The 12,469-nt window shown below is 39.2% G+C and overlaps 1 protein-coding gene across 2 annotated transcripts in view; it reads right to left on the minus strand.

Annotated features, from left to right (window-relative positions):
- The window catches only part of TEK (TEK receptor tyrosine kinase), a 41,566-nt gene that overhangs the window by 14,652 nt on the left and 14,445 nt on the right, over positions 1-12,469 (minus strand). For both annotated transcript variants that reach the window (XM_064439645.1, XM_009503375.2), the window contains exons 3-8: positions 9,070-9,180; positions 5,227-5,379; positions 2,937-3,068; positions 2,207-2,347; positions 1,350-1,478; positions 259-413 (exon numbers count right to left, since the gene is read on the minus strand). In XM_064439645.1, the coding sequence (XP_064295715.1) occupies positions 259-413; positions 1,350-1,478; positions 2,207-2,347; positions 2,937-3,068; positions 5,227-5,379; positions 9,070-9,180 (821 nt within the window). The remainder of the gene's footprint in view (positions 1-258; positions 414-1,349; positions 1,479-2,206; positions 2,348-2,936; positions 3,069-5,226; positions 5,380-9,069; positions 9,181-12,469) is intronic.

Raw genomic sequence — 12,469 nt, forward strand, 5'->3', positions numbered from 1 at the left:
CCCAAAATGTGGGCTTTTAGGAATATTCCCATGATGCTTTCTCACAGTTTGGGAACTCATCTAAAGTGTAATGGTATCAATAGAAAGGGTCTACAGTGGACAATCCCATAGTTTCATATATGCTCCAGTTCATAAGTCATGACATATGTCAGAATACTGAAATTTCACATTATGCTTGAAAAGCATAGCATGCATTTACTACAGGTAAAGTCAATATAAACATCAGAAATAATAGAAAGCAGTTAATCAGGAGCCTACCCTTAGGACAGTTCCATCTTGCTTCAAAAGTTTAAATTCTTCAGATTTAGGAAGTGGTATCCCCGTTGCTATACAAAAAGGCTTGAACTCGACGCCTGAATTGAGTTCTACAGGATCTAGTAAGTTTTCTATCTGAGGTGAAAGATCTGCTGAGCCTACAGAAGATATATAGTATTTTACTGTCAACCTTCAAACAGAACTTTAAAAAGGCAGCACCAAAACAGGTTTAGGCAGATAAAGGTGTCTGGTTCTCCCTTCACTCATGTGGGCTTACACAAGGAATTCACGCTTACCAAAGTCAGCACTGTTACATTGGTGTAAATATCATGTGAGAAGGAACAAGCCCTGTGTCCACTCTTCTTTCTTTTCCCATCCTCTCCTCTCTCACTGACATTCTAGGCACAGACAGTCTAGCTACGGCAAAATCATGCACACGTTTTGTACTGAATGTACAGTATGTATTTGCTCTCCATTTTGTCTGTTTATAAGAGCAGTCAGATCACAATGGTATAGTTTGGCTGGTCGGATCACAGTCTTATTTCTCTGCTTGTTTCTGTACTTGAAAGCTTTTAGAAGTTAACTGTGGATTTGTTACTTCATTTATCAAGCAGAAATAATAGATGCCAGATGCATCTTACAAAATACTGTGTGTGAACCTTGCCTGAATCCAAAGAGATTCTGAAAGAGGTATGTTCAGTGTTACAAACTTAACTGTCTCTCAGAGAGACAGAGCTGCTCTGGGATTGTCTGGGTATTTCAGTCATCAATTTCAGACCATGAATAAGAGGTAGGTAATGGTAAAGTACCATGAGCCTATCCAAAAGCTGATCAGCTTCTGTCAGTAACTGATATTAAGTTCAGTGTCAAATCCTAAGGAGTAAGGTTTGCAAATCTACCTCTAATGAAAGCAAAGTCAGATTAAATGGTAGCACACCAGCCTGGTAAATGCAGCCTATGGTGCAGAGGCTTAAAAACACTGCATTGCAGTGAAGATGTACAGAAGTGTCTGGAGTGGAATTGCTGTACCAGTGTGAAGATCAGTTTCAGTTACACTGGGGAAAGCCATTTACTACCGTGTTACCTTGCTTTACCTTCTTTTTCACATTGCAGACCATGCCATCCAAGGGAGCAGATGCAGCCCTTAAATCTGTCGCACGTCCCTCGATTGTGACAATTACATTTGAGTTTGCAATCCGACCCATAAAAACCAGGTTTGCATTCTGCAAGTGCATATGTTTCCAGTTAGTGCAAAGGAACTAGAAAATGTCTTCCATTAGTTTTCAATCTCATGCATCAATTCTTCAGTAGGGTTTAGTTCCCTCTGTTAGGTTGAATTTGAAACTATATGTACTAGCACTAAATCATGCACAGAGCATCCTGAGAACACACTAAAATCAAAAAAGTAGAACACATTTGTAGCCATGCTTATCATTTGTAGACTAGATGCCAATGTGGAAGCTTCTTCAATCTCCACTGTTGTTTCACTTGCACTGTGGTAGTGTCCACGGGCTTCATCAGAGTTATGTCACCATTGAACAAGATGGCACATATTCGTAAAGGGAGATGTGATTCATGTCCCAGAGAGATTGCAGTCTAATTAAAGTGAACAAGGCTGATTATGCTCAGTATTGCTCAGCAATGGGTATATGTTTGGCAACTAATTGCTCAGTGTGACTTGTAGAAATACAGCAGGACTGTTGCTGTTAGAGGATTTTTAACCTCTCAGTAGAACATCAGTTTGTTTTGCAGAATTATTCCAATTATTTTTAACTTTACTATGTCCTTCTCCTGAGAATCTGACATGGTCCTCTGAGATGGGTAAATATTATTATCCCTCTTTTACAGAATGTAAAAAATCCTGTCTTCTACTCTCCTTTGTTAGTTACCTTCTATATTTCCTATGTAGAGCACACTAAAGACTTCTCCATTCCTCATATTTTTACTATACCTTTATCACATTCCAGTCCCATCCATCCTGTGGCACAAGAGCAACCATATGGATCTGGTAGACAGAACATATAGTTTCTGCATCCATAGTTTTCTTTACAGCTTTCTTCACATGTTTTGCCAAATGTGTTGGCTCCACAAGCTATTGAAGGGAAGGAAGGAAGGAAAGAATAGCCCAACAGCATTAAGTCCACAAAAGAGCTAGTGCTTCTAATGGTACAGCTTGAGACAGCTTTAGACAGTTAGAATCTCTAACACAGGGTTTCATTTCCCAGTGCCAGTGCATCCTTAAGATCTCCTGTTCTAATATGCATTTAACAGTCGTTCAGTATCTTCCAGCATACTGATTTCAGGGAAATCATAGGACAGCCCAGGCTGGAAGGGATCTTGAAGGATCATCTGGTCCAGCCTCTTATGGGAAAGGGAGCATAGAAGAGATTATCTAGCACACTGTCCAAGTGCGTATTGACCAAGAAGAGTTGGAAACATTCATCTTCCCTGACAATATAATCTCTACTAGGAGAGAAGAGGGAGAAGTTGCATCACAGCTACAAGAACAGCCTTAGGGTTCATCTCACCCAACACTGTCCTGTCCCCAGTACCAGCTGTAAGTTCTATAGCTATAAAGAGTAAAACATGGCTACTACATTTGATGCTTCCCTCAATAATTTACCAGCTTCTGCTACTGAGAAGAAATTAATAAGCGATCTGTGAAAATGATATTTGCTTACCTTTCTCACATGTTTTTCCCATAAAACCTGGAGGACAGATGCATTCCCCAGTATCTTCATGACAAATGCCATTGTTCGTGCAGGAAGGGCAGTGGGAGCTACAGGAAGGACCCCATTTCTGAGCTTCACACCCTTTTATGCAAAAGTGTAATTACATATTTGTTGTCTTATTCGGTAACCAATGAAGTAGTAAAACTCTTTAGCTAAGACAACCAGTACAATACATAAAAATAGGATCTATTTGGACCCCGTAAAGCCCCAGCTGACTGACCTAATGTAAGGAATAACTTTTTTCATTGTGGAAGCGCCCCTATTTCTGGAGCAGAACTGCTGCATTGTATGCAGTAACACCACATAACATCTTCAAGGAAGGAACTGAAAAAGTGTTCCATTTTTGAAACTAGATATTGATTTTTTTAGTTTGGAAGAGTAAGTTTGGAAGTTGACAAAGATCTTGTATTTAAAATTTCTATTCTTGTAGTAGGGATCTGAGACCTACAAAGGGTCCGGGATTTACCTGGAGCTGGCTGTACTGATAGCAAACCAGCAGGACCAAGCTTGGCATCACTGGCATTGTACCAGCATTTGGGAAGTCATGATTTTTTCCTGTAACAATACTTCTCTTGAAAGTTCCTTAGACCAGGTTCACATCTGTCATATCTTTACTGCCTTCACTGGGTCTTTATAAGAAGGATCAATAAACTGATGACCTGTTTCTGGAATAAATGGACTAAGGGCAATCAGCTGTTTTAATGCTTGTCATTATTTTCTTTCCTACATCATAATTTTAAAAGATACTACTACCATTAATCCTGTCATTGAGAGTTTTGATACTGATTTCATAGAAGCAGAGCTCAAGCTCTAAACAAGTATATATTACTTCATCATGCAAATGCTTAATCTATGCCTACAAGATGCAAAATTCTCTGAGCGCTTTTGAAATCAGTGGCTGCTGAATTGTCAATATTTGATTTGTAATGACGTTTCTTCTGTCACAGAAACTGACGTTCATGACTTCCTCTAGTGTAAAGCTAGGATTGAGAAGGTAATGAACTGGAAAGTCCTGAGGCAGGCTCACTGAAAGTGGGTAATCCAGACTTGGATCTGCTTTTTCAGATTTCATCAAGCATTTAATGAATCAGGATGGTACTTGGACCTCTATCTCCTCCTTCTCCCAGAATGAAATTATTATATGTGATTACTTAGAAAAAAGCTTTGCTAAAAATCATCAGTCTGTGCCTATACTGCTAATCCAAGGACAGACAGGACATGTGTTTGAGCAGTGGCATGTAATCATCCCTTGTTATTGTGCTCCCTACCACTCTCCCAAACTATGCTCCAGTTTTTCCAATAGGCAGGATGAACAAGAGAAAAACCTATTTCAAGGCAGGGGGCAGAATTTATGGATAAGCCTTCTACTGTGCAACTTCGCACTAGAGCAGAGAACAGACCTCAGACCATTTCATTTAGTAAGGTGGCAATAGCTTCAAAATCCAAATTGGGGCAATATATTGATTCATTTGCAACACCTGGAAGATTCCTGTGGATGTTAGCAAGTAAAATATGTTCTACCATCAGAAACACCTCCATAATGTAAGATATTTAAACAGCTGTCTATTTTTACATATCAATTTTATATTTCTATCCAGGTTAATAGAATATAATTTTCTTTATATCTGATGAAAATGGACATAGCGGCATGAGCTACAGGACGTGTAGAATACTTAATAAAAAATATCCACTTGCATTGCAAAGTGGTCCTGTCATCCACTGGGAGGTGAACTTTAGAAGCTAACTAAGTCTGGGGTAGTTTGTGAAATTACAATTATATATGCTAAAGATGAGAAATATTAGGATAAATGGGGTTTGGATGTAGCCCACCGTAGAGAACAGAGACATTCAAAAATTCTTATTGGTGCTCAGACCCACATCTCGTATTCATGGGAGATCCAGTGCCACCTTCTTCATTAATGCTTACTTGGTGTTTGAAAAGCTGAGATGCTGAGAAAAGTGCTAGCTGTCCTGGCAATACCTAAGATGAATTGATCCTAAATCTGAATTTCTTTCTTTCTCAGCTGCTTAAATCAGTATCATCTTGTACCAAAGATCCTTGGGAAAAAAATCCTTTTGAATAATGTGATGGCAGCTTATGACAAGAAAGATTTTGGCCCTTATTTGAGCACAGTGTAAGTTTCTTTTCCAACCTTAATGATTTTATGATTCTATGATTCATTTCAGATTCATTATGACCTTAAACAATTAATCATCTGCACACGTTAATGGAACTTACGTCTTACAATAAGTCTTGTGTAAGCAGAAGTAAAGAGGTTTCCTCCTATATATCTGGCAGAGTAAACCCCTGCGTCCTGTGGTTGAACTTGAGGGTAGGAGACTTCCAGCTCCCCTGGTACTTCATGCCTGGGCACAGAGTGGATAAAGGAACCTGGAGGAGCAAATGATACAACAGACAGAAGTCATTCACCCTCTACAGACAGAGGTGGGTTTGCACTGGTTACTGAGGAAGGACAGCTGGGATGAGCTAAGCAGCAGAATCTATTAGTTATTAATTTTCTGACAGCTTGTTAGCTATAATAGTTTTTGGTAATTGGAGAGGTGCAAGTAAAAAGGAAGCTAGATCTTGGGGAGATTTAGTAGATGAACGGGACAAGCTACTTCGAGTTCAGCATTGATTGCTTTACAGGAATGTTGCTAAGAGTTTAGTGGTTGAAAGTGTTAATTTTGTGTCTTGGTCTCTCCTGAAGTGAGGGGTGACTATCTGCAAGGAGTCTAGTGTGGCTGGAAGGAGTCAAATAGCAAATGCCAGCCAAGTCCTATTTAGTCTGAGAGCTCAAAGATTTACTTAGCAGACCAGAGTAGGAAAAACACAACACAGCTTTATCTTTTCTTCCCAGACTTAACACATTTCTATTATTTCATCTATTTTTTTCACCAATGGAGCTTATTGACATTATTCTAGGTTTGCTGTAGTTGGTCATACATGCTTGGTAAGTACGGCAATAGCATTTGGTCTTCTCGCATTCCTCTGGATCACCAAGTAACAATATTTGAACATTGATTGCTGTCAAAGAGAAGCTGCATCCAGTGGACTTCAGGACCCATGGGAGTCCTCCCACTCCAGTCTATTTGAGCAAGGCTGCTGCAGTTGGCTAATGCCAGGTCCAGCCAGCTGTCACCAAAACATAAACATGCACATTATGCTCACACACACTATACTGACAAAACCAGCCACAATAGACCTGCAGAGCAGAACTGGGCCCTTACAGGTACTGCGTGTGTACATGGGACTCACATACACATGAACAACCCAGAGAGCCTAATCCTGTTCTCACTTGCCAGCTACTCAGCCTTATTGGCAGGTCTCATACGCTCACACACCAAAAAATGGGTCTTATCTGGCCTGGATCTACAGTATCTCTAATTGCTATCTCTCAGACCTCTTATCCTATTCACTGGTTAGCCAGGCTTGAAGTTCACTAGTGTCACACATGAATACATGCACACGCACAGACATGCACACACACAAATGGGTAACTGGCCTCAGACAGTCTCTACAGTTGCTGGCAGCAGGCTTACAAGCCCCTTTGGCCCCTGACATGTGTTTCCAGTTACTAGGAGTCAAATCTGTTGTGCATTCTAGTCTGGCGTGAAGGTCACTCGCAGATTATACGTATGCATAGCAGGTAGAGAGCACACTTATACTGAAGAATAGTTAGGAACAGAGTTTAATAAGATCAGACCAACTGTAGTGCAGAGGTTGGCCAGACCAGTGTACTGCCCTGCAGCTTGCACACATGCAAGTGCCACCTTTTACCTGCCTCCTGCCCCATTTTCCCATGCTTATTCCTTTCCCATTCACTTTGAGCCCTCCCTTTCTTCTGTTTGGCTCTTTAAATATCGCATTATTTCACACAAGCTCACATTCCCCTTCAATCATACTATAACAAGTTTGCCCTTTCCCCCTGAGACCCGTGATAATCCTGCTCCCTGCTTTTACCTACAAAGCTCTGGCTGAAGCTGCTCAGGGCTTTGTGTTGTTCCTTCAGTGCCCCTCAGCAGCTCAGAGCTCTGCCCTTTGATGTCCTCACTGTCATCTGCCACTCCTTAGGGCTTGTGTGTCTGTTTATTACCTCTCTTGTTTCTTGACTCTTTTAGGTGAAATGGCCATTAACCACATGATACTGACACAAATCAAATGCCCTTACCTTCTTAATGCCCTTACAGTTACACTGATAATGAGATAACTTTTTTCACTTTGCTGAAACGATTTAGGAGGTAAATTATGTCAGGCAGCACCTTTATTGCCTGTAATAATACTTGCTATCATATTATCAGTTTGACTACAGTCAAATTTTAGGCAGCCTAGAAAGGTAAGATTTTGCTGAGGATCATAATCAAAACAGCAAAAAGATCTTGGGTCAGTTTAGTCCATGACAACACATAACAGTTCTTCAAGAAAACAGGGCCAAAGAAAAACAGCAAAGCAGGAAAGAGATTAGTTCTGAAATTACTGGGGGGGGGGGGTTTCGTATCTTTTGAGTTACAAGCTGCAAAGAACCTTGCAGCAAAGTATTAAGGAAACCTTATGCTCACAGTCTGTTAGCAAGGTTCAGTTTTTGTGGCATGTTTTCCAAGGTGGCACAAGTTATGCCGACGTCTTAAAGCAATCTTGTTTAGCAGAACAGTTTCATTCTCTAGACAGCCTTTGTAAGGATCTGGAAGGGGAAAGTGGGACTTCAAATGACTGAAGTGACAGACTGTTAAATATAACAGGACAAGAATTTTCTCTTCTTTGCCAGCTCCTGTATCAGGAATCCTCAGGGATGCTATTTCAGCTGCAAACTCAGGTGGATAGTTTGACCTTCTGTCTAGAGTGATGGTTAATTTGAGGCTTTTTGCCAAAATTCCAGTTGGAATCCCAGCCAGGGCAGCAGCATGATGTAAGCACTCCTGCTCCACCATATCAGCGGGTTCTTATATGAGAAAATGCTGACAGGAGATCACAAAATTTCTGTGGGGACCCTGAAAGGACAAGTGATGGCAAACTTTCCCCACTCTGCTCTGCCATAGCTGAATCTCTGAAGAGTGAAGAAACAGGTCTTTAAGAAACTCTGCTTTGCATATTGCCTTTTAAAAGACATCTTTTGGCTATTTTTCCTCTTCCAGCCTGTAGGATAATAGCAGCCCACTGTGCTCCAAGTATTCATTTACTGGGGCTGAGACTGGTCCACTGCATGTTTTCTTTTGCAGTATGCTGACATTTCCTTACCTCATCCTGCTCTATTTACTCCCTGTTTCCTTGTAGCTGACTGTAAGATAGACTATCTGTAGACAAAGGTGGACAAGTATGTTATGTATGCTTTCCACAGGTATAGTTTATTGGGCTTTAAGATTCTGATTAAGTATGAAGGCACTGTAAGTTTAGTGACTGGTATTTTACTACATTTCTACAGGAGGTAGATAGCAAACTGCACTTATTTCCAAGTGTCAAGCAGTAGCAAAGAGCAGCTGAACAGTGAGTTACATGTGATTTAGGTGCTATGTTAGATAGAAAAGTTGGTTTCATAAATTCCACAACTCGACTATTTTTTGTAGTTGAATGAAGTAATGATTAGGTTTTGTTGACAGTTTTGCCCTTCTAATAGCTGATTACTAGTGCTTCATTTCCTAGCCTGAAGGGCTTTATAGAAGCCAAATGGCCTCTAAAAGCCATTTGAAGAAGAAAAAGTATGCGCTTGAAAAGCAGCAGAAATGCAAAGAAAGATGCAGTAACTAGGCTTTCACAGTAGCACAGAAAAAAATGAAAAAAGGAAAAAACCTAAAATCAGTGAGGGAAGTATATGAGGTGATATAGAAGGAAATAAAGAAGGAAAATGAGAAACAAAGCAAAGGTATAAACAGAGGGTTTGGCATTCTGGTGGAAAAAAGTCAGGTCAGGTCAATATATTGGATATGGCCAGTGGCTCCTTTAGGGAACATTAAATGCATGAGGAATTATGGCTGCTCCAGTTGCACAGCACGGGCTTCATCAGCAATGATTTTAAAACACTTATGTGGCACTTGACTAAGACAGTGATAGCAGGAAAGGAAAAGACAAGAGAGAAAGGCTAATTACCATTTTTGTAGATCACTGCATCTTCCTCTTTTGCTGCCATTCTGATGAAGGAAATATTCACATGCTCTCCCTTGTTTGCTGTAATAGTTAATGCCACCGGGTGGAATGAGGCTGAAAACAGAACAGGACAGAAGTATGGGATAAATAGCAGCAGTTATTGTCTCTATCTGGTCTCTGGGCTGAAAGCTGAGAAGGGACCCTGACTCAGTTTTTGACACTTATATTTCTTCAGATCACACCCTGGCTCTTTATCACCAGCAACCTCAACTTATGCTTTGGCAAATACTCACCTATACTCTGAAACAACAGACTGCCACTAGAGCCAGAAGCATGAATTTAAAAAAAAAAATTGTTTTTGGCTGAGTAACTGGAGACACTTTCTAATTAGGAGGTCCACCTGGCTGTAAAATGCTTTCCCAAGTTTCTTCATCTCTTGAAACATTTTTAAAGCAGACTGGGTAAAGTACTGGAAAATATATCATAAAGAGCAAACTCTCATTGGCAGACAAATACCCTGACTCAGTTCTTCTCTGTTTAAGCTTTATGATGCAGAACCGTCAAGATAGTTCAGGAGACCACAGTCATGGAGGGTCTGGGGGAGATGCGGTAAGACAGAGTAGGTCTGTGCTTGTGTTAGTTCATCATGCTTTCTACAAATACTGGCAATGTTGGCTTGCACTAAGAACAAAAGAAAAAAACATACTTACAAACAGTGGTACTTTTACCAAAATATACTAATCTGAAAATGTGGCTTAATTGAAATAAGTATTCTGTATGAGCAACTGTCTAGATATTTTTCAGTTTTCCAGTTGGGAAATTGAAATTAATTTTTCTGCTTAAACAGAAAAGTACTTTTATACATTTGTTTATAGTTCTGATTTGAGGAAAAGAAGAAAGTAGTAGGTAGAGGGATTTCACAAAATTTTTGCCTTTCCTTATCATTACTAGTGGGAAAAAAAATCAGAAGATAATTGGGGAAGGGACAGAAAAATATCAAGGAATAGTACTTTTTGAAACCAGTGAAACAATAATTTTAACTGCAGCTGAACAGTGAGTTATGTGTGATTTAAGTGCTATGTTAGATAGAAAAGTTGGTGTCATAAATCCCACAACTTGACTATTTTTTGTAGTTGAATGATTAGAAGTTAAGGACACTTCCTTGCATTTAGTTGAAAAATTCCAAGGAAACCTGTGAGTTGTTTTTAAGACAAATTTGGTTTTCTGACCAGTTTTAGGTCTGAGGTTTTATGTCATGCTGTTATTGATATGTTGTATGGAAAAAAATTACAGAAACTCTTCTAAAATTAGGCAAAATCAACTTCCAAACTAGTCAGCTCTTTATCTGAGTGAGAATGTCACACTTCTGTGCTTAGAGCACCCAGGGGAGCGAGGCATTGATTTTCACCAGCACCCTTTCTATTTCTGTTTTTGAGGCTGTTCAGCCTTAGAGTTCCTCCTGTGAAAGTCCATGCTGCATCTTGTTTTTGTTCAGCTCCCGGGAGCCCAATTCTGCTGCCACCTGCCTCCTCATCATGGTGAGAGGGACCTTTTCAACAGAAAGACCTACTGGAGCCTTAGCTAGAAAGAATCCTTGAAGAGCCCTTCATGCTTCTAGTCAGCTCTGCATTTGCATATGTTCCGTTTCTAATAAAATCACATTTATTTCACAGGGAATATTTTCCTTAAGGAACACATACACAAGTTAGTACCAACTGTTAGACAACTTATTAATAAAAAATTGTTATTTATCTATAGTCATGCCTCTTTTTTTTAATTAATTTTTAGAAAATTGTCAATAAAGTATTCTTTGATTCATACCAATGGTTTCAGAAAACAAATTTGGAGCCTATGGCTGAAATTTGGTGGCAAAGACAGAAAGCAGACAAAAAATAATGAACAAACTTCCTATTATATAAGTAATAGAGGTGTAAAAAATGAGCAGGTAGATGATATATTAAAGTTTGTTTGAGGCTGAAACTGTGTTAGTACCTCCACTATTTTGTAAAATCTGAGGGGAAAATAAGGGCAGGATGCTCAAAATATCTGAGGAAAGAGCATTTTAATACTTCCATTTCAGAACAGCATTTTAATTCAAAATCAAAATGTTTCTGTTCTGTCATGTAAAATGAAAGAAATAAAATCTGAGTAAAAATGAAGACATTTCTATCAACCCCTCCCAGATTTTATTTCCTTGAGAATTTTGACATTTTAATGTTTTATATCAGATTGGAAATAAGACAGCTATTGAAAACACAGAATTCTTTGCAGAATGGAATTTCCATCCCCTGTGCAGTTCTAGTGTTTATGCTCTGAGCCTCTGCCCCATGTCTTCATTCCTTTGTAATTGCTATCCAACTGATTTCAGCAGGACTCTTCTTGTGTGATACTTCCTGCATGAATCTCGCAAGCACATGCATGGGAATCTATTCAGCAATTGCCATGTTACCTAGGTACTGTTATCTGAACTTAAATCCTAGAGAAACAGAGAATTCTGATACAGAACAATGAAATGAGATCTCATTAGACACAAGCAAAAAAAAAAAAAAACAACCTGAAAGCAGTCCCAACTTACTGGCAGCTCCCAAGTTAGATGTTATTTATGAATAATAAATGCATGGTGAAAATCATGATCTATTTAGGAAAAGAAAATTCATCAGCTTTCCCCAAAATAAGTTGCTAGTTACAAAGGATCCTAAGTGTTTTAGTTGAGTGTTTTTTGGACCAAATTTAGTGAGGCATTACTAATCGTTTTAGCAATTTTAACAAGACATTAAACTTTTGTGTCCCCATTTTCTTTTCTTTGTATGTTGTTTAGCTTAACCACAAGACTTTTTCTTCAGAGTATTGTTGCAATGGAAAGGAACCCACACTCCCTGGTGGGCTCAGTTCCAACCTATTTTTAGATTGTGACTTGTATTTCATGATTTCACATCTTGAGCGTGCCAGTTCCTTATAGAGACATAATGAACTGAATCACAGGGCAAGTGCCATAACTCTCTGTCGCTAGCATTTCCATTATTGTCCCTTTGCCTCTAGAGAGTTTCTGGGGGGGGGAAGCTCAATCACATATATGAAAATACACATTTATTGTGTAGAGAAATTGCATAAATTATATTTGACTAGATGCAGAACAGGCTATATAGTGTTCTATTCTAGATATTTGTGTGGTATGCACTATCAGCATTACTCCCCGTATATATATACACACACCTATAAAGCATAATCTGTTTCCTCTCATTGCATGTGTGAATATTACGTGTGTAACCATAACGCTAAAATACAAAGAATTCAGGAGAATGGACTCATTACTGTCAGAATGGCACACGTATAGACTAAAACAGGAAAATGAACCTGTTATCCTTCCGTATTATACAGCAAAAATCTTCACTATACCTGACCA

This window comes from Phalacrocorax carbo, chromosome Z, assembly GCF_963921805.1.
Source record: "Phalacrocorax carbo chromosome Z, bPhaCar2.1, whole genome shotgun sequence".
NCBI lineage: Eukaryota > Metazoa > Chordata > Aves > Suliformes > Phalacrocoracidae > Phalacrocorax > Phalacrocorax carbo.